The 23,133-nt window shown below is 41.2% G+C and overlaps 1 protein-coding gene and 1 non-coding gene across 2 annotated transcripts; both read left to right on the top strand.

Annotated features, from left to right (window-relative positions):
- The first annotated feature begins 1,497 nt into the window (after positions 1 to 1,497).
- LOC130980759 (uncharacterized) lies at positions 1,498 to 2,517 on the top strand. The gene has a single exon (XM_057904408.1). The coding sequence runs from the start codon at positions 1,498 to 1,500 to the stop codon at positions 2,515 to 2,517; it is 1,020 nt and encodes a 339-aa protein (XP_057760391.1).
- Positions 2,518 to 18,872: 16,355 nt separating this feature from the next.
- LOC130983403 (small nucleolar RNA R71) lies at positions 18,873 to 18,980 on the top strand. The gene has a single exon (XR_009087396.1). It is a non-coding gene; the product is annotated as a small nucleolar RNA R71 (small nucleolar RNA).
- Positions 18,981 to 23,133: the final 4,153 nt, after the last annotated feature.

Below are 23,133 nucleotides of genomic sequence, written 5' to 3'. Positions count from 1 at the left end.
AGGTTTTAATCTTTGCTTTCTTCTACTTCTACCTTTCATTTCTTTGTTGTTACATTCATCTTCTTCTACTCATTTGTTGTAATTTCCTTTATGTTGTTCTTATGCTTTGTTGTAGATCTACTATTGTTACTTCCATTTTCTTTCAATTCAATAAGAGGTAATTCATGATAATTGTTCTTCTTTGCTTTTCTATTGTTGATCTCTTGTTTTTGTAGTTATAGATTCCTTTAATTCTTGCATTTAATAATGTTTACTTGTATTGCACTCCAAGTGTTTGATGAAATGCTTGGTTGGATTTTAATGTAGGTTTTGTTCCTCTTGGCCTAGGTAGAGTAATTAGTGACTCTTGAGTTATCTAATTCTTTTGTTGGTTGATAGTTAGAAGTTGCTAATTGATTTGAATGCCTCTAAAGCTAGTCTTTCCTTTAGGAGTTGATTAGGACTTGAGGAATCAAATTGATTCATCCATTTGACTTTCCTCCATGGTTAGAGGTTAACTAAGTGGGAGCAATGGACAATTTGTTATCACAATTGAAGAGGATAACTAGGATAGGACTTCTAATTCTCATATCTTGCCAAGAGCTTTGTTAGTTGTTAGTTTATTTTCTTTGCCATTTATATTTCTTATCCAAAATCTTAAAGACCCCAAAATAACTCATAACCAATAACAAGACACTTTATTGTAATTCCTAGGGAGAACGACCCGAGGTCCAATACTTCGGTTTATAAATTTAGGGGTTTGTTTTAGTGACAAACAACTTTTTGTATGAAAGGATTAGTGATTGGTTTAGAAACTATACTTGCAACGAGAATTCATTTGTGAATTCTAAACCGTCAAAAATCCATTCGTCAAATGGCGCCGTTGCCGGGGAGTTGCAATGGTGTTGTGTTATTGGTTATTGTATATGATCCGGTCGTTACAAATTCCACGTCATAAATCGGTATTATCACTCATAACTCGGCATTACCACATCATTACTTAGAAAGATGACGTTATAGTTCGGCACTTTAAAGCATTAAATCGGCGTTTCCATTATTCGAATCAGCCACTTACGTTACAACTCAACTTAACGGATTGATTCACAAAATGAAACGTCCGACCAAACGTTTCACCTCACTTATTACTCTTTAACACGGACAATAAAGGAGGATCATAACAGACTCATACATTTTTCACCTACAAAAAGGTATGATCTCTCATCCAAAAGCACACATTGAATTCTCAATACTAACTTAAGCTTCGGAGTGCCTTTGCAGGTACACTCCCCCCTGTTTCTTGCTCAAAGCTCTACGCGATTGGACATATCCTTGGAGAAAAGCTCGGATTATCACAAGACCTGAAGGTCGGCACCGAAAGCAATAGCTCGGCGCTGATTCCTAGAGACTGAGCTCTCCCTCCAGGTATCCATACAAGAACAATTGGCGCCCACCGTGGGGCCGAGAATATAAGCCTCTTTCCCTATATATCATCGGCCTCAAAGTTCCCGTCCTGAAGTCATGGCTGAACAACCCCCACCGTCGCCATCCGAATTGCTCCGAATGGTGACCGAGTTGCGGCAAGTCGTGGCTGAGGAGAACCAAAGAATGGCAAATCAAATCGCCAACTTGAATAACGCTCGGACTGAAAATAATGACCGACAAGAACGAACAGAAGAAGCCGAGCAGCAGTCAGGACCAACACATGTCTCAGACACTGCTCGACAGGAAGAGGAACGGCCCGAACATAATGAGAATACTCAGAAAAACATTGAAGATGACGATCAGGAAAGCTCCCCTGGACCATTCACGGCGGAAGTGATGAACTTCGTGCTACCCCGAAGGTTTACGCTGCCTACCACCCTAACTCCATACGATGGGTTAGGTGATCCGAAGAAATACATCAAAAAGTTCACCTCCATAATGATAGTAAACGGTGCATCTGATAAAGTCTTGTGTCGTTGTTTTCCATCTTACTTAGACGGTCCTGCACTTGATTGGTTTTGTTCTTTGCCTGCAGGTTCCATTTCTCGATTCCGAGATATTTCAAAACCCTTCGAAGAGCACTTTGCTGGATCCGCCATCTACCTCCACGACTCCGATTACCTGAACACAGTCAAGCAAGGCCAGCACGAGAGCCTAAAGGACTACATGACGCGCTTCACAAAGATAGCCATAAGCATACCCGACCTCCACCCCGAGGTCGAGCTGCACGCCATAAAAAGCGGATTGAGACCAGGAAAGTTCCAGGAAACTATTGCTGTGGCCAAACCGAAAACAATGGCCGAATTCCGTGAAAAAGCTAAAGGGCAGATTGACATCGAAGAACTTCGACAAGCACGAAAAACAGAAAAGCCTCACTATAAAGACGACGACAAGCCACGAGACAACAAAAAGAATTTCAAACCAATCCCCCGATATGAGACCTACACCAAATTCAACACCAAACGCGATGACATCATCAAGGAGATCTTGAACTCAAAGCTAATCAAGCCACCGCGAAAAGCTGGTAATTACCCAGATTCAAAAAGCACTGACTGATCAAAATACTGTTCTTTCCACCAGAAGCACGGACACAATACCGACGACTGCATCATCGCTAAAGACCTGCTGGAACAATTAGCTCGGCAGGGCCATCTGGACAAATTCATCAGCGGCCAAATGCACCGGCGCGCACCCGCCCCGGGAGATCAGAGCTCAGCTACACAACACAACCGAGATAGAGACCGACCAAACAACAACCACCCCGAGCAACCTATACGTACAATTAACTGTATTTCCGGAGGTTTCGCAGGCGGAGGATCCACAAGTTCCGCAAGGAAAAGATCTTACCGAGCTATCCTTTCCGTCAACACCGACCAAAGTCAACAACAGACGCCACCAACATCGCCACAAATAACATTCCAGACGGCCGATCATAACAACAGCATAACAAACCTGGATGATCCAGTGGTCATCTCCCTACAGCTTGGAGATCTCCTAATTAAAAAGGTGTTACTCGACCCAGGCAGCAGCGCCGACGTTCTCTTTTACTCAACTTTCCAGAAAATGAAACTGAGCGATAACATCATCCGACCTTCCACTGGTGACTTGGTAGGCTTCTCAGGTGAGCGAGTCCCAGTTATGGGCTCTGTGTGGTTACAAACCACACTCGGTAAGTTCCCTTTATCGAAAACTTCAGATATTCAATATTTGGTTGTCGATTGCTTCAGTCCCTACAATATTATACTTGGCCGACCTTTCTTAAATAGGTTCGGCGCTATAGTATCTACAATTCATCTCTGTGTTAAGTTCCCCTTGCAGGACAACACAATTGCAACAATTCATAGCGACGCCCAAGAAGCCAGGGAGTGCTACAACAATAGCCTCAAAAGACCTCACCGTAACACTAACGCCCAGGTCCACAATATCGGCAACATAAACACTCAACACATGCTGGCCGACCTTGACCCTCGAGCAGGGACATTAGAAAGGCCAACCCCAACAGAAGACCTAGATAAAATTTACTTCACTAAAAGCATGGATAAGTTCACATACGTCGGATCAACGTTATCTTCAGAGGAAAAATCCACATTCCAAACATTCTTACAACAAAATACCGACTTGTTTGCATGGACCCCAGCTGATATGCCAGGCATCGACCCATCCATCATATCACACAAGCTAGCGTTAGATCCATCTATCCGACCAGTAGCACAGAAAAAGTGAAATCTCGGACACGATCGAAAGCAAGCCTCTTTAGACGAAACCAAAAAGCTCATCAGTGCAGGCTTCATCCGGGAGATCAGATTCACAACATGGCTAGCAAACGTCGTCATGGTTAAAAAACATAACGGTAAATGGCGCATGTGTGTTGATTTCACCGATCTCAACAAAGCATGCCCCAAAGATTCATACCCTTTACCCTCTATTGATTGTTTAGTTGATAATGCCTCTGGCTTTGAGAAACTCAGCTTTATGGATGCATATTCTGGTTATAACCAGATCCAAATGCATCCATCCGATCAAAACAAGACAGCTTTTATTACTGAATATGGAAATTTCTGTTATAAAGTAATGCCATTTGGCCTTAAGAATGCAGGTGCAACATATCAACGTCTAATGGACAAAGTCTTCGCCAAACAAATCGGTAAAAATATTGAGGTCTACGTTGACGATATGGTCGCCAAAACAAAGAGCGGCAATAATCACCTCGACGACCTCACAGAAATCTTCGGACAACTAAGAAAATATAACATGCGGCTAAACCCTGAAAAGTGTGCATTCGGGGTTCAGAGCGGTAAATTCCTCGGCTTCATGCTCACCAGCCGCGGTATCGAAGCCAACCCTGAAAAATGCCGAGCTATTCTGGACATGACGAGCCCACGAACCATCAAAGAAGTCCAGCGATTAACAGGGAGACTTGCTGCACTTTCTAGATTCTTACCTTGCCTAGCTTCTAAATCCTCATGTTTTTTCCAAACTTTAAAAACAAAAAAAGCTTTCCAATGGACTGATGAATGTGAACAAGCATTTACAACTTTAAAAGAAACTCTTTCAAAACCACCAATTTTACACACCCCCCTACAGGGTGAACCCTTATTCTTATATTTGTCAGTCACTAACTGGGCTATAAGCTCCGCTCTTGTTGCAGAAAGGGAGAAGAAACAGTTCCCAATCTACTTCACAAGCAAAACCTTACAGAACGCCAAGCTTAGATACCCGAGCATCGAGAAACTGGCACTAGCCCTTGTCTTCTCAGCCAGAAGACTCCGGCCATACTTTCAGAGCCATGAAATCCATGTTAGAACAGACCAACCTTTGCGACAAGTACTGCAGAAGCCTGAACTGGCAGGCCGATTAGTAAAATGGTCAGTGGAGCTCTCAGAATTCGATATCAAATATGAAGGCCGAACATCCATCAAATCACAATTTTTGGCCGACTTCATTGCCGAGTTTTCAATACCCAACGTAGCTGAGGATTACATCGAATAGTCTTTATACGTCGACGGCTCATCCAACCCACACGGGTGTGGAGCAGGTATTATACTTGATGATAGTCACGGTAATATCATCGAACATTCCCTCAACTTTTCATTCAAAGCAAGCAACAATCAAAGTGAGTATGAAGCATTAATTGCCGGGCTTAGACTTGCGGCCGACCTTAACATCACCGAACTTAAGGTATATTGCGATTCCTTACTTGTCGTCCAACAGGTAAATCATCTATACCAGGTAAAAGATCCTCTGCTCTCAAAATATCTGGATATCGTACAGAATCTACTTTCAAAATTCTCCAAATATGAAATACACCACATCCCACGGGAGAGTAATGGCCGAGCCGACATTCTGTCTAAACTCGCCAGCACTCAACCAAACAGATCCTCGCTTTTTCAATCAACACTGCTCAAACCGAGCATTGAACTAAACCATATCTTAAGTGTGACACAGGAAGCAGACTGGAGATCCCCATACATACACTATCTCCAAACAGGAATCTTGCCAGACGACGTCAAAAATACCCGACAATTCCGTCGACAGGCCTCCTTATTCACAATTTATAATAACTGCCTTTATAAACGAGGATTCTCTCGTCCACTACTTAGATGTCTTTGCAGAACAGAAGCAGAACTTGCGCTTGCAGAAGCACACGAAGGGATCTGTGGAACACACCTCGGAGCCCGAAGTCTGTATTCAAAAATCCTCAGAGCTGGATTATACTGGCCGACCATCAGACAAGATTGTCACACAAAAGTAAAAAGCTGTAACAATTGCCAGAAACACAGCCCGATAACACACCTCCCAGCCGAAGTCTTACATTGTTCCGAGGTTAGCTGGCCATTCAACCAATGGGGGCTTGATATCCTCGGACCTTTTCCCACAGCCACAGGACATGTAAAATTCCTTGTAGTAGCAATTGATTACTTCTCCAAATGGATAGAGGCACAACCTCTAGCCAAAATTACATCACAACAAATACTTTCCTTTGTTTGGAAATATATTATCTGTCGATTCGGCATTCCTCGGCACATTATCACTGATAATGGTCGCCAGTTTGCCGATCAAAAATTCACATCGTTTTTGCAGAACTTAAAAATCAAACAACACTTCTCATCGGTAGAGCACCCACAAACAAATGGGTTAGTTGAAGCCGCCAATAAAGTAATATTACACGCTCTCAGGAAAAAATTGGACGACGCAAAAGGCCTATGGGCCGAGCTTATCCCAGAAATCATATGGGGGTACAATACAACAATTCACTCCACAACAAAAGAAACACCTTTCCGCTTGGTCTACGGTTCAGACGCAATGATCCCTGTAGAGATCTCCCAATCATCGTTACGCACACAATTGGCCGACCTAACTACACAAGATCAGACAAGACGAACCGAACTCGACCTCATCGAAGAAGTCCGGTCCTCCGCAGCAATCAAACATTTAGCAATACAACAGCGCATCACACATAGATATAACCAAAGAAGTCAACCAAGATCGTTTCACGTCCACGACCTCGTTCTCAGAAAAACAGAACAGGCAAGGAAACCCCCACCACATGGCAAACTAGCAGCCAATTGGGAAGGTCCTTACAGAGTCATAGAAGTCATCGGCAACGGAGCCTATCGCCTACAAACATTAGAGGGTACAAATCTCCCTAACACCTGGAATGTATCTTCTCTAAAATTATATTACAGTTAACACCAGGGACAGGCAAGTACTCTTTTTCCTACTACCAAGATTTTTCCCACAAGGGTTTTGCTTGGAGAGGTTTTAACGAGGCTAGCCTACCTGGACCTTAAAAGTCAAGGGTCTTAAATCAATAAATTTCCTTACTCTGTCAATATTATTTGCATTCTATACTTTTCAATTCGTCAAAAATTTAACTATTCCAACATCCGGATAAAATAATACGAAGCAGACTAATATCCGATTCAACTCGGATACCGATCATTATACCAGACTAATATCCGATCCAACTCGGATACCGATCATTATACCAGACTAATATCCGATCCAACTCGGATACCGATCATTATACCAGACTAATATCCGATCAAACTCGGATACCGATCATTATACCAGACTAAAATCCGATTCAACTCGGATACCGATCATTATATCAGACAAATATCCGCACCAGCTGGGACTCCAATCATCATATCAAATAAATATCCGATCCAACTCGGATACCGATCAGTATATCAGAAAAACATCATTATCAGACCTAAGTCAACAGCCAACCATACATACAAAATCCTACCTACATCATAATCAGATGCCAAATCAATACAAATCAGGGTCCAAAATATACTTACTCCCGTCAATTACAACATTAGAAAACCACACACCAATATCATATCCTTATCAATAACAGCCAGAACGACATCAAAGTCAAACCTTGTTTTTTGAAACAAACATAGGCAAAACCTAAATTACAAAACACCAAAAGACAGTAACAAGAAAAACAACATAGTTTCCAAAAACTACATACTTCTCTTTATCACACATTTTCAGCCTCCCCTTCAACATCACCTTCATCTTCCACCATGTTTCCGTCTTGAACAATCTTCCCCGGATCCATCTGAGATAAATCAGCATCAGGAGCAAGAAACTTAGCTTGCTGAAAAGCCCGCTCAAAACCTTCAACAAATGAGTCCAGAATCTCCGTCCCCTTCTGCTTCTCAACATCCTTTAACTTCGCCGTCAGCTCCAACACTTCCGTACTCTTGCTAGCAAGATCGGCTTCTTTTTTCTTAACATCCTCCACCTCCTTCGAATAATTCTCCTTAATTTCCTTCAGCTCCTTCTCCATTTCTAACACTTTACCCTCCAACTCAACAACCCTTTTACTTTTTAACTCCAGCTCCTCCGCCAAACCCGGTTCTTGCTTAACCTCGGAAACCCTTCGATGCTTCTTCTCCCGGCTACGCCCTAAACTGGCAAGCCTTAACCCGATTACCTGCAAAAACAAAAATTACCCTCAGAATTCCCACTATGTATCAAAATCTGAAAAGTAACCTCAAAAATACAAATACCTGCATATACCGATCTATGGCAACATCGCCAATTTCTTCAGCCAACGTCACATCAGATAAATTTTGGCAAACATCATCGGCAACAGTCATATAGGGATAATCCTTCCCCCACAGCGATGCCCCATCACTCTGATCAGTTAAATCATGCAATTTCTCTTGGCTTTTGAAGAAACTCCGAATTTCCTCAAAAGGAACTTCACCACCATCATCCGCGGAACCTTCCGATAAATCAACAACACTTGTTTTCCTCTTTCTCGCAATAACCTTCCTTCTCCCAGGCTTCGGTTGATTAACTTCACCAACACCAACAGCTTTCTCTACTTTAGAAGTAGAACCCTCTCTATCAACATTCTTACTCTTCACCCTCGCTCTTAGAGTAGACGCCGACACTCCTGGATACTTTCCACCTGAAATCATCAAAAACATTTAAATCACAACAAACGTTCAAAACCCCTAACGTAAACAGTATAAACAAAACTCACCTAAATACTCTATCACAGCCTGCCTATCTTCCTCCCACTTTAGCAAATCAAACACCGACATTAATTCTTTCCGATCAATAACCTCAACTAAATATTCAATGATGCATTCATTCCTTGAACTGATGATCTCCGGCCCTAAAATATTCTGCGGCTCCGAACACCACCAGAGTGGAAACATCTCCCCCAAATGCTCATCAACATAAAATGGAAACTGCCCCTCAGCACTGGTAACATTCAAAAACAACTCCTTAAAGTCCTTAAAGGATGACTTATATAGCTTAAAAATAGCAAACCTTGGGAAACTATTCAAATTCACCCACCCCCCTTTCCAAACACCTTTTGCTTGGAATAAACAAAAGAACAACTCCACAGAAGGAACTTCCTCCAGAAAATCCATCAGAATTTCAAAGCCCCGCAAAAATGTCCATCCATTAGGGTGCAGCTGCGATGGTGCGCAGTTAAGCTGCCTCAAAACCTGACACTCAAAATCACTGAAAGGCAATCTCACCCTCAACTCCTCCAACACACAGCTATACATGTAGAAAAACTCAAACCCTTCCAACCTATGAAAAACACGATCACTAAGCGTACAAGGACGCAACTCAAACAAGACCCCCAAACCACCTCTCGCTATTTTTCTCTTATCTATCTCTTTTACAGATTCTTCATCCAAGAACAGTGAACACCGTTTTCTCACATCATCACCCACCCAATCATATGACCAAACAACTTTTTCTTCTTTATCTTTCTCAAAACCCATCTCAATACCAAAAACCAGAAGAGAAGTTACAAAGACGAAAAGAAGTTCCAAAGACAAATAGAAGAAAAACGTACCTCTTTTGCTCATTCTCTTTTCCTAAAATGCAACTAAAACGCCAAAGCCTTTGAACCCAATCCAAAACACCACCTGGACTCCAAAAAATTAATTAACTTCCCACTAAAAACGGTTTTCGAAAACAACCCAATCAGTCACATCAAGAGTCATCACAAGTATTGGGAACACGCAAAGCCTGCAGCACGTATTAAATTTTTCTCTCTCCTCTATTTATGGCACCACTCACCCATTAAAAACTGTTTAACAAAGCAGATTGAACTGGGGGCTACAATGCATGATCACTTGCCGGATTCCCCAAAATACCGACTTATACACCAGCTCAAATAACCGATTTATACTTCATTAAAAGCTCAACCTGCTTCATTAAAACACTTTCTCAGGTCAAGCTTGAGGGCTATGATCCGGTCGTTACAAATTCCACGTCATAAATCGGTATTATCACTCATAACTCGGCATTACCACATCATTACTTAGAAAGATGACGTTATAGTTCGGCACTTTAAAGCATTAAATCGGCGTTTCCATTATTCGAATCAGCCACTTACGTTACAACTCAACTTAACGGATTGATTCACAAAATGAAACGTCCGACCAAACGTTTCACCTCACTTATTACTCTTTAACACGGACAATAAAGGAGGATCATAACAGACTCATACATTTTTCACCTACAAAAAGGTATGATCTCTCATCCAAAAGCACACATTGAATTCTCAATACTAACTTAAGCTTCGGAGTGCCTTTGCAGGTACACTCCCCCCTGTTTCTTGCTCAAAGCTCTTCGCAATTGGACATATCCTTGGAGAAAAGCTCGGATTATCACAAGACCTGAAGGTCGGCACCGAAAGCAATAGCTCGGCGCTGATTCCCAGAGACTGAGCTCTCCCTCCAGGTATCCATACAAGAACAGTATATATGTGAATATTGTGAATAGTTTGATTTTTTTTGGATTGCTTGTTAGTTTTTGCTAGTCTTAGTATTTTGTTTCATTATTTCTTATTAGTTTTTGTTTCTTATTTGCTCTTGCTACCATGAATTCTCATTTTGGCTATGAGTGTGATTACAACTATGTTGTAGGTGATGGGAGCTACAATGAAGAGATGCATCAAGGATGGAACAATCAAAGGTGGGAGGAGCCATATGCATATGATCAATCCTCTTGGCAACAACCTCCACCAATGCACTATGAAGAAGAACCATTCTATGATACATATCAATCCAATGGCTATGGTGAATCTCCTTGTGATTTTCAAGAACCACCACCATATGCCTATGAACCATGTCCTCAACATAACTCTCAACCATACTCACAAGCCCCTTCTTACTAACCACCTTCTAACCCATATCCATCCTACCAACAACCATATGAGCCATATGCACCACATATAGAGCCACCACCATTCCAACATCAATATTTTCAAGAGCCACCTCCTCCACATTATTACCAAGATGAACCACCTCCAATATACGAAAATTCTCAACCACAAGATGAATACTACTTTCCACCACAACCTCCCATGGAAGAATACTTATGTCCATTGAACCAAGAGCCACATGATCCTACTCATGACATCCAAGAGGAACAAGAGTCAAGGGATCATCTCAAGGAAGCATTGGATCAATTTCAAGCAACCATGGAGTGTGTTGTGCAACAAGTGGAAAGAATGGAAAACATTGAACCACCACAACTCTACCAAGAAGAACCATCTTCCTACTATGAACCCTTTCCCCAAAATGATGAATCCTTCCAACCACCCCAATCTCTAATGGATGAAGCCCTTGGTGTTCTTGTTCAAGGGCAAGAAGAGATGAAAAGGGATGTGCAAAATTTCATGGCCACCTTGGATTCGGTAACAAATCAATTAGCCTCCCAATGCTTGAACACTCAAGGAACTCCCATGGCTACATGTGGAGAATCAAATGAAGAACATAGCATGAAGGAGAGATTGGAAACTCCGGTGGGAAATGAAGGAAGTTGCTTTGTATTGGAACAATTGGAGGAAGCTTTAATTATTGAAGACAAGGAAGAAGTGGTAGAAGACTTAGGAGATGCGGAGCCTCCATGGGAGCATAGAGTTGAAGAAAACCCCTCCAAGATGATTGAAATTGATGCTAGGGAGGAAAGTGCACACCTTCCAAGGCATACTTCATATGAAGACTTGGATGGGATAGAGAAAGAATTGAGTTCCCTTGGTGATGAAGATCAAGCATCAAGTCTTAGTAGTGAAGAATCCTTTGAGCATGAAGAACCTTCTCCAGTTGGATCTAAAAACGTTGAGGAGGTAAATTTTTCTCACACTCCCTATTATGATTTGAGTAAGGGAAAAGGTTTAGATAAAGTTGTTGAGCAAAGGATTGAATTAGAGAAATCTTGTGAAGAGGTGGAAGTCCCTAGAAATAGAAGAACGAGGGTTGGTTGTGCTTTGTCAAGATCGTTGGAAGCATCTTTGCCTAGGTTGTCATCTAATCCTTCACTTGAGTGGGTAAAATTCATTTTTATTAGCTTTATTGCCCCACTTGAGTATGGCTTGCTTGAAACGGATGGTCAACTTAGGATGCTTTGTGGGATGAAGCGTAAGCGGAAAAGGTTTTGTGGTGGGCGTTGCAAATCAAGGCTCATCATGGTTGATGCATCAAACATGAGATATAAAGGATGGAGTAGTGCTCAAATAGATGGGTCTAAAAGGATTGTTGGACACTTTATAGAGAATTCACCTTACTCACCACCCGGTTGGACTAATAATGATGATCAACCTCAAGACGGGTGTGAAAACAAAGTGTGGGACCCCGGATCACAAGAAGATGATCAACTTTGGAAGCCCCAAACTTGTGAAGAACTCCATCAACACTTGGCTCAATCCATGAGAAATCTTGGGGCACAATGGAGAACCAAGCATTGGTGGGAATTCCAAGATGAATACAAGCACAAGCCACCTTGATAAGAAGCTCCCCATAAGTCCAACTTAAGGACAATAAATAAAAGTGCTTGGTGGGAGACACCCCACCATGGTAAACTCTTTCCATACTCTTTTAGTTTGTTAATAAGTGAATTGAGTTGCCATTGTAGGTAGATTCTCATTTTCATTTTTATCTTTTGTAAATATTTGTAGAATTAGTTTAATTTCTTGTTTTTATTGTTTTATCAAGTTTAGTTAGTAGTATAGTATGTTGAATAAGGTTTTAGGGTGTTTTGGTAGCTGTTTGGAGGATTGAAAGGCTTGGATTGGTGCAAGAACTTAGAAAAATTTTGAAAAACAGAACACCAGCCACGCGTGCGTGCACCTAACGCGTACGCGCACCTGAGCATTTTTCGACCATCCACGCGGACGCGCACTGTACGCGTACGCGTGGATGCAAAAAATTCGACTCCAGCCAAAAACCCGAGAGTTAGGCCTGCGCTGTGCGAACATTGGGCCTAAGGCATAAGTCTATGCACGCGTGCGCGCACTTGGCGCGTACGCGCACATGATCTTAAATTGGCAATGCACGCGCACGCACACTGTGCGCACGCGCGTCGATTGCACGATCCACACTCCTGGTACTTTTACCCGAGAGTTGTGCCAGACTTGGGCCGACATTATGCCTCCGGCCTAACTCGATGCACGCGTGCGCGCACCTGGCGCGTACGCGTCCTTCAACCAATATGCACATCGACGCGTAAGCACGCATGACGCGCACGCGTCGGTAAAAAAAAAAGAGTTTTTTTTCTCCCCTTCCATTTTCTTTTGCTTATCACATTCGTATACTTCTACTCTTCCCATTTTCATTTAGTTTTTGTAGCATGTTTTCATTTTTTTTAGTCATTTTAATAATGGTGTTGCATCTTCCTACTCAATTGTTGAGGATTCATTGCCTTACTTTGGTGCTTCTTGGCTTGTTTCATATTGTTGGGTGATGTTTCTCTTCAAATCAATGCTCAATCTTTTATGCACTTGCATTCTTTGTGCATTGATATGACCTTATATTGTCTTTCATGGCCCACTCTCTCTTGTTCGCGCTTGTTGCTCATCATGCTCTTCATGCTTTAACCTTACTCTTGCATCAAGTATTAGTTAATATGCCATTGGCTTATATTGTTTTCTCTTTTACATGTTGTAGCTACCATGTAGTAGAGAACCATACCTTTATTTGGCATTCGCCCCCGCCTATGTTCTATTTGCTTCGATATCTTTGTTATAGGCCTAATATTCCTTTCCTTTTCTATTGGTGCGCGAAATTGTGAACAATACTTTTCACAACTCTCATAATCCCTGGTCATGAACTCCAAAAACTTGGTGGTTCAATTCCATGGCATTACACAACTTCGCACAACTAACCAGCAAGTGCACTGGGTCGTCCAAGTAATACCTTACGTGAGTAAGGGTCGATCCCACAGAGATTGTTAGCATTGAAGCAAGCTATGGTCATCTTGTAAATCTTAGTCAGGCAAACTCAAATGTATATGATGATGAACGAAAATAGCATAAAAGATAAAGATAGTGATACTTATGTATATCATTGGTGTAAGAGCTTCAGACAAGTGTATGAAGATGCCTTCCCTTCCGTCTCTCTGCTTTCCTACTGTCTTCATCCAATCCTTCTTACTCCTTTCCATGGCAAGCTCGTGTAGGGTTTCACTGTTGTCAGCAGCTACCTCCCTTCCTCGCAGTGAAAGCTAATGCACGCACTCTGTCACAGTACTGCCAATCACCGGTTTGGTTCCCTCCCCTACCGGAATAGAATCTCTCTTTTGCGTCTGTCACTAACGCCCAGTAGGTTACAGGTTTGAAGCACGTCACAGTCATTCAATCATTGAATCCTACTCAGAATACCACAGACAAGGTTAGACCTTCCGGATTCTCTTGAATGCTGCCATCAAGTCCTGCCTTTACCACGAAGATTCTGATCTCACGGAATGGTTGGCTCGTTTGTCAGGCGAGCACTCGGTTGTCAGGCGATCAACCATGCATCGTGCAATCAGGAATCCAAGAGATATTCACTAAGCCTCAGATGCTTGTAGAACAAGAATGGTTGTCAGTCACCTTGTTCATGGGTGAGGATGGTGATGGGCGTCAATCATCACCTTCATCATGTTGAAGAACAAGTGATATCTTGGACAAAGAACAAGCGGAATTGAATGGAAGAACAATAGTAATTGCATTAATACTCGAGGTACAGCAGAGCTCCACACCTTAATCTATGGTGTGTAGAAACTCCACCGTTAAAAATACATAAGCATAAGGTCTAGGCATGGCCGAATGGCCAGCCTCCCAATAGTCTAAGATAGCATAAAACAAAGATAGCTACCAAAGTCTCTCTAAAAGCTCTTTCTAAAAGCCCTACTTATAGAAAACTAGTACATAGATGAGTAAATGACATAAAAATCCACTTCCGGGCCCACTTGGTGTGTGCTTGGGCTGAGCAATGAAGCAATTTCGTGTAGAGACTCTCCTTGGAGTTAAACGCCAGCTTTAGTGCCAGTTTGGGCGTTTAACTCCCAATTAGGTGCCAGTTCCGGCGTTTAACGCTGGAATTTCTTGAGGTGACTTTGAACGCCGGTTTGGCCCATCAAATCTTGGGCAAAGTATGGACTATTATATATTGCTGGAAAGCCCAGGATGTCTACTTTCCAACGCCGTTGAGAGCGCGCCAATTGGGCTTCTGTAGCTCCAGAAAATCCACTTCGAGTGCAGGGAGGTCAGAATCCAACAGCATCTGCAGTCCTTTTGAGTCTCTGGATCAGATTTTTGCTCAGATCCCTCAATTTCAGCCAGAAAATACCTGAAATCACAGAAAAACACACAAACTCATAGTAAAGTCCAGAAAAGTGAATTTTAACTAAAAACTAATAAAAATATACTAAAAACTAACTAAATCATACTAAAACATACTAAAAACAATGCCAAAAAGTGTACAAATTATCCGCTCATCACAACACCAAACTTAAATTGTTGCTTGTCCCCAAGCAACTGAAGATCAAATAAGATAAAAAGAAGAGAATATGCAATGAACTCCAAAAACATCTATGAAGATCAGTATTAATTAGATGAGCGGGGCTTTTAGCTTTTTGTCTCTGAATAGTTTTGGCATCTCACTCTATCCCTTGTAATTCAGAATGATTGGCTTCTTTAGGAACTTAGAATCCAGATAGTGTTAATGATTCTCCTAGTAAAGTATGATGATTCTTGAACATAGCTATTTATTGAGTCTTGGCTGTGGCCCAAAGCACTCTGTCTTCCAGTATTACCACCGGATACATACATGCCAGAGACACATAATTGGGTGAACCTTTTCAGATTGTGACTCAGCTTTGCTAAAGTCTCCAATTAGAGGTGTCCAGGGTTCTTAAGCACACTCTTATTTGCCTTGGATCACAACTTTTATTCTTTCTTTTTCTTTCTTCTCTTTTTTTTCGATTTTTTTTCTTTTTTTTTTCGGTTTTTGCTTGCTTTCTTTCTTGCTTCAAGAATCATTTTTTTTTATGATTTTTCAGATCCTCAGTAACATGTCTCCTTTTTCATCATTCTTTCAAGAGCCAACATTCATGAACCACAAATTCAAAAGACATATGCACTGTTCAAGCATACATTCAGAGAACAAAAGTGTTGCCACCACATCAAATTAATTAAACTATTATAAAATTCAGAATCCATGCAATTCTTTCCTTTTCAATTAAGCACGTTTTTATTCAAGAAAGGTGATGGATTCATAGGACATTCATAACTTTAAGGCATAGACACTAAGACACTAATGATCATAAGACACAAACATGGATAAACATAAAGCACTAAAATTCGAAAAACAGAAAAATAAAGAACAAGGGGATTAAAGAACGGGTCCACCTTAGTGATGGCAGCTCTTTCTTTCTCTTGAAGATCCTATGGAGTGTTTGAGCTCCTCAATGTCTCTTCCTTGTCTTTGTTGCTCCTCTCTCATGATCCTTTGATCTTCTCCAATTTCATGGAGGAGGATGGCATGTTCTTGGTGCTCCACCCTTAGTTGTCCCATGTTGGAACTTAATTTTCCTAGGGAGGTGTTAATTTGCTCCCAGTAGTCTTGTGGAGGAAAGTGCATCCCTTGAGGTATCTCAGGGATTTCTTGATGAGAGGGGTCTCTTGTTTGCTCCATCTTCTTCTTAGTGATGGGCTTGAGGTCATGCCTTCTCAGTTGAACCGGCTTTGGACGCCATAAATGGTTATGGAAAAACAAAAAGCAATGCTTTTTCCACACCAAACTTAAAAGGTTTGCTCGTCCTCGAGCAAAAGAAGGAAGAAGAGAGTAGAAGAAGAAGAAATGGAGGAGAGGGAGATGGCTTTGTGGTTAGGCCAAAGGGGAAGAAGTAGTGGTTTGAATTTGGATGGTGAGGTAAGTGGAGTTTTATGGAGGTGAGTGGTGAAGAGAGAGATGGGATTTGATAGGTGAGGGGTTTGTGGGGATCCTGTGGGGTCCACAGATCCTTAGGTGTCAAGGAAAAGTCATCCCTGCACCAAATGGCATCAAAAATCACGTTTTGAGCCAATTCTGGCGTTAAACGCCGGGCTGGTGCCCATTCCTGGCGTTTAACGCCAAGTTCTTGCCCTTTTCTGGCGTTTAACGCCAGTCTGGTGCCCCTTTCTGGCGTTAAACGCCCAGAATGGTGCCAGACTGGGCGTTAAACGCCCAACTGCTAGGCTTACTGGCGTTTAAATGCCAGCAGCTTCTTCCTCCAGGGTGTGCTATTTTTCTTCCTATTTTTCATTCTGTTTTTGCTTTTTTCATTGTTTTTGTGACTTCTTATGATCATCAACCTACAAAAAAAAAAAAATAACAAAAGAAAGTAGTTAACTATAAAACATTGGGTTGCCTCCCAACAAGCGCTTCTTTAATGTCAGTAGCTTGACAGAGGACTCTCATGGAGCCTCAGAAATACTCAGAACCGTGTTGGAACCTCCCAACACCAAACTTAGAGTTTGAATGTGGGGGTTCAACACCAAACTTAGAGTTTGGTTGTGGCCTCCCAACACCAAACTTAGAGTTTGACTGTGGGGGCTCTGCTTGGCTCTGTTTTGAGAGAAGCTCTTCATGCTTCCTCTCCATGATGATAGAGGGATGTCCTTGGGCCTTAAACACCAAGGATTCTTCATTCACTTGAATGATCAACTCTCCTCTATCAACATCAATCACAGCCTTTGCTGTGGCTAGGAAGGGTCTGCCAAGGATGATGGATTCATCCATGCACTTTCCAGTCTCTAGGACTATGAAATCAGTAGGGATGTAATGGTCTTCAATCTTCACCAAAACATTCTCTACAAGTCCATGAGCTTGTTTTCTTGAATTGTCTGCCATCTCTAATGAGATTCTTGCAGCTTGCACCTCAAAGATCCCTAATTTCTCCATTACAGAGAGGGGCATGAGGTTTACACTTGACCATAAGTCACACAAGGCCTTCTTGAAGGTCATGGTGCCTATGGTACAAGGTATAGAAAACTTCCCAGGATCCTGCCTCTTTTGAGGCAGTTTCTGCCTAGACAAGTCATCCAGTTCTTTGGTGAGCAAGGGAGGTTCATCCTCCCAAGTCTCATTTCCAAATAACTTGTCATTTAGTTTCATGATTGCTCCAAGGTATTTAGCAACTTGATCTTCAGTGACATACTCATCCTCTTCAGAGGAAGAATACTCATCAGAGCTCATGAAAGGCAGAAGTAAGTCCAATGGAATCTCTATGGTCTCAATTTGAGCCTCAGATTCCCATGGTTCCTCATTGGGGAACTCAGAGGAGGTTGGTGCACGCCCATTGAGGTCTTCCTCAGTGGCGTCCACCTCCTCTCTTTCCTCTCCATATTCGGCCATGTCTATGGCTTTGCACTCTCCTTTTGGATTTTCTTCTGTATTACTTGGGAGAGTGCTAGGAGGGAGTTCAGTAATTTTCTTGCTCAGCTGTCCCACTTGTCCTTCCAAATTTCTGATGGAGGACCTTGTTTCATTCATGAAACTTTGAGTGGTCTTTATTAGATCAGAGACCATTGTTGCTAAGTCAGAAGTACTCTACTTAGAACTCTCTGTCTGTTGCTGAGAACATGATGGAAAAGGCTTGCCATTGCTAAACCTGTTTCTTCCACCATTATTGTTATTGAAACCTTGTTGAGGTCTCTCTTGATTCTTCTATGAGAGATTTGGGTGATTTCTCCATGAGGAATTATAGGTGTTTCCATAGGGTTCTCCTAGGTAATTCACCTCTTCCATGGAAGGGTTCTCAGGATCATAAGCTTCTTCCTCAGATGAAGCATCCTTAGTACTGTTTGGTGCATTTTGCATTCCAGACAGACTTTGAGAAATCAAATTGACTTGTTGAGTCAATATCTTGTTCTGAGCCAGTATGGCATTCAGAGTGTCAATCTCAAGAACTCCTTTCTTCTGACTAGTCCCATTATTCACAGGATTCCTTTCAGAAGTGTACATGAATTGGTTATTTGCAATCATTTCAATCAATTCTTGAGCTTCTGCAGGCGTCTTCTTCAGATGAAGAGATCCTCCAGCAGAGCTATCCAAAGACATCTTGGATAGTTCAGAGAGACCATCATAGAAAATACCTATGATGCTCCATTCAGAAAGCATGTCAGAAGGACATCTTCTGATTAATTGTTTGTATCTTTCCCAAGCTTCATAGAGGGATTCTCCATCCTTCTGTCTGAAGGTTTGGACTTCCACTCTAAGCTTACTCCATCTTTGTGGTGGAAAGAACTTTGCCAAGAAGGCATTGACTAGCTTTTCCCAAGAGTCCAGGCTTTCTTTAGGTTGAGAATCCAACCATATTCTAGCTCTGTCTCTTACAGCAAAAGGGAATAGCATCAGTCTGTAGACCTCAGGGTTAACCCCATTAGTCTTGACTGTGTCACAGATTTGCAAGAATTCAGCTAAGAACTGATGAGGATCTTCCATTGGAAGTCCATGGAACTTGCAATTCTGTTGCATTAGAGAAACTAATTGAGGCTTAAGCTCAAAGTTGTTTGCTCCAATGGCAGGGATAGAGATGCTTCTCCCATAGAAATCAGGAGTAGGTGCAGTGAAGTCACCCAGCACCTTCCTTGCATTGTTGGCATTGTTGTTATTTTCGGCTGCCATGGGTTCTTCTTCCTTGAAGAATTCGGTCAGGTCCTCAACAGAGAGTTGTGCTCTAGCTTCTCTTAGCTTTCGCTTCAAGGTTCTCTCAGGTTCAGGGTCAGCTTCAACAAGAATGCCTTTGTCTCTGCTCCTGCTCATATGAAAGAGAAGAGAAAAAGAAAATGTGGAATCCTCTATGTCACAGTATAGAGATTCCTTGAAGTGTCAGAGGAAAAGAGAAATAGAAAGAAGAAGGAGAAGAAGAATTCGAACTTTAATTAGATAAGGTTCGAATTGTGCATTTAGAAGGAGTGGTACTCCATAAATAGAAGGATGTGGGAAGGAGGGAAGAGAATTTTCGAAAATTCAATTAAAAGATTTTGAAAACATTTTCGAAAATTTGATTGATAATTTTCGAAAATTGAAAGTGGAAGATAAATCAAGTGATTTTTGAAAAAGATTTTGAGATTAGAAGTTAAAAAGATTTGATTGAAAACTAATTTGAAAAAGATGTGATTGAAAAGGTTTGATTGAAAAGTTATGGTTTTAAAAAGATGTGATTGAGAAGATATGATTTGAAAACAATTTTAAAAGATATGATTTGAAAACAATTTGAAAAGATATGATTAAAAAAAAAATTGATGACTTGCCTAACAAGAAAAGATATGATTCAAACATAAAACCTTCCTTTACAGAAAAGGCAAAAAATGTTCAATCAAATCATTAATTGTTAGTAAGTATCTTTGAAAAAGGAAAGAAATTGATTTTGAAAACATTTGATTGAAAAGATATGATTTGAAAAAGATTTGATTTTGAAAAACTTTGAAAACTTGAAAAAAAAATGGTTTGAAAACAAAATCTTCCCCCTAGCACCATCCTGGCGTTAAACGCCCAGAATGGTATACATTCTGGCGTTTAACGCCCAAAATGCTACCTTTTTGGGCGTTAAACGCCCAACCAGGTACCCTGGCTGGCGTTTAAACGCCAGTCTGTCTTCTTCACTGGGCATTTTTGAATGCTCAGTGGTGGACGAAATTGTGTTCCTTAATTAATGGCTCCTTGGCATGTGCCAAAGAGAACTAATTTAACTAACTGATTACTTGCTCAGAGCACAATTCCGTTCAACTGACCAGCAAGTGTACTGGGTCGTCCAAGTAATACCTTACGTGAGTAAGGGTCGAATCCACAGAGATTATTGGTTTGAAACAATCAATATTTATTTTATTAATCTTAGTTAGGATGTCAACAAGGATTAATTTGGATTAAAAGTGAAATTACTGGATTTCATAAAAGAGGGAACAATGTTACTTTGATTTGCAGCACTGGAGAATATGTTGGAGTTTTGGAGATGCTTTGTCCTTTGAATTTCTACTCTTCCTTGAAATCCTCTTCTCACACGCAGGTTCCTTCCATGGCAAGCTCTATGTAGGGTGTCACCGTTGTCAATGGCTACTTCCCATCCTCGCAGTGAAAGCTATGCACGCACTCTGTCACAGTACGGCCAATCACCGGTTGGTTCCCGCTCCTACTGGAATAGAATCCCTCTTTTGCGTCTGTCACTAACGCCCAGCAGGTTAAAGTCTGAAGCACGTCACAGTCATTCAATCCCGGAATCCTACTCGGAATACCACAGACAAGGTTTAGACTTTCCGGATTCTCATGAATGCCGCCATCAATCCAGCTTATACCACGAAGATTCTGATTAGGGAAGCTAAGAGACATTCATTCAATCTGATGTAGAACGGAGGTGGTTGTCAGGCACACGTTCATGGATTGAGGAAGGTGATGAGTGTCACGGATCATCACCTTCTCCACAGTTAAGCGCGAATAAACATCTTAGATAAGAACAAGCGTGTTTGAATGGAAAACAAAGGAATTGTATTAAATCATCGAGACGCTGCAGAGCTCCTCACCCCCAACAATGGAGTTTAGAGACTCATGCCGTCACAAAGTATGTAATTCAGATCTGAAAATAGCATGAGGTACAAGATAAGTCTGTAAAAGTTGTTTAAATAGTAAACTAGTGACCTAGGTTTACAGAAAATTGAGTAAACTAAGATAATTGGTGCAGAAATCCACTTCTGGGGCCCACTTGGTGTGTGCTGGGGCTGAGACTAAAGCTTTCCACGTGTAAAGGCCTTTCTTGGCGTCAAACTCCAGGTTTTGACGTGTTTTGGGCGTTCAACTCCGGATCATGACGTTTTTCTGGCGTTTAACTCCAGACAGCAGCATGTACTTGGCGTTCAACGCCAAGTTACGTCGTCTATCCTTGCGCAAAGTATGGACTATTATATATTGCTGGAAAGCCCTGGATGTCTACTTTCCAACGCCGTTGAGAGCGCGCCAATTGGACTCCTGTAGCTCCAGAAAATCCATTTCGAGTGCAGGGAGGTCAGGATCCAACAGCATCAGCAGTCCTTTTTCAGCCTAAGTCAGATTTTTGCTCAACTCCCTCAATTTCAGCCAGAAAATACCTGAAATCACAGAAAAATACACACACTCATAGTAAAGTCCAGAAATATGATTTTTGCCTAAAAACTAATATTATTTTACTAAAAACTAACTGAAACATGCTAAAATCTACATGAAATTACCCCCAAAAAGCGTACAAAATATCCGCTCATCACAACACCAAACTTAAACTGTTGCTTGTCCTCAAGCAACTAGATGAATAAAATAGGTTCTAACAGAAATTAAGAAGTAGTATATATTCAGAGTTTTAGATGAAGTTCAAATTTATTAGATGAGCGGGGCTTGTAGCTTTTTGTCTCTGAACAGTTTTGGCATCCCCCTGTATCTTTAAATTTTCAGAATAATTGGCATCCTTAGGAACTCAGAATTCAGATAGTATTATTGACTCTCCTAGTGTAGTATGTTGATTCTTGAACACAGTTATTTTATGAGTCTTGGCTGTGGCCCTAAGCACTTTGTTTTCCAGTATTACCACCGGATACATAAATGCCACAGACACATAACTGGGTGAACCTTTTCAGATTGTGACTCAGCTTTGCTAGAGTCCCCAGTCAGTGGTGTCCAGAGCTCTTAAGCACACTCTTTTGCTTTGGATCACGACTTTAACCACTCAGTCTCAAGCTTTTCACTTGGACCTTCATGACACAAGCACATGGTTAGGGACAGCTTGATTTAGCCGCTTAGGCCTGGATTTTATTTCCTTGGGCCCTCCTATCCATAGATGCTCAAAGCCTTGGATCCTTTTTACCCTTGCCTTTTGGTTTTAAGGGCTGCTTGGCTTTTATTCCTTTTGATTGTAATTATATATATATATATATATATATATATATATATATATTTTTTTTTTTTGCTGCTTTTTCTTGCTTCAAGAATCAATTTCATGATTTTTCAGATCATCAATAATATTTTTCGTGTTCCTCATCCTTTCAGGAGCCAATATTCATCAAATTCAAAATACAATTTATGCACTGTTCAAGCATTCATTCAGAGAACAAAAGTATTGCCACCACATATAATTAATTATAAATTTTATTATTAGGAACTCGAAAAATATAGATTACTTCTTTATTCTAAAATAAAATCTACTACTTTATTCATGCCTGATGATGATGAGAAAAATAAACTATAGCTTAATTGGAAATAAAATCAAAATAGACATACTAATTACTACTAAATATCTCCTAAGGTGAATTTCAAATAAAAAATGCTATCACTAAATTAAAGCAGGAAAATTGGAACTCAGCAACCTTTTGTTTTGAGGAAGGACGTGTTCTTCTAATCTCTGGGGTGTTGTTCA

Source organism: Arachis stenosperma, chromosome 5 (assembly GCF_014773155.1).
Source record: "Arachis stenosperma cultivar V10309 chromosome 5, arast.V10309.gnm1.PFL2, whole genome shotgun sequence".
In the NCBI taxonomy this organism is placed as follows: Eukaryota; Viridiplantae; Streptophyta; class Magnoliopsida; order Fabales; family Fabaceae; genus Arachis; species Arachis stenosperma.
Note: the sequence above shows the minus strand (reverse complement) of the source record. Positions and strands in the feature narration are given on the sequence as shown.

What these genes read in the sequence shown, in the direction of transcription:
- LOC130980759 (XM_057904408.1), top strand. Translation starts at nt 1,498, where the DNA reads ATGGCTGAACAACCCCCACCGTCGCCATCCGAATTGCTCCGAATGGTG.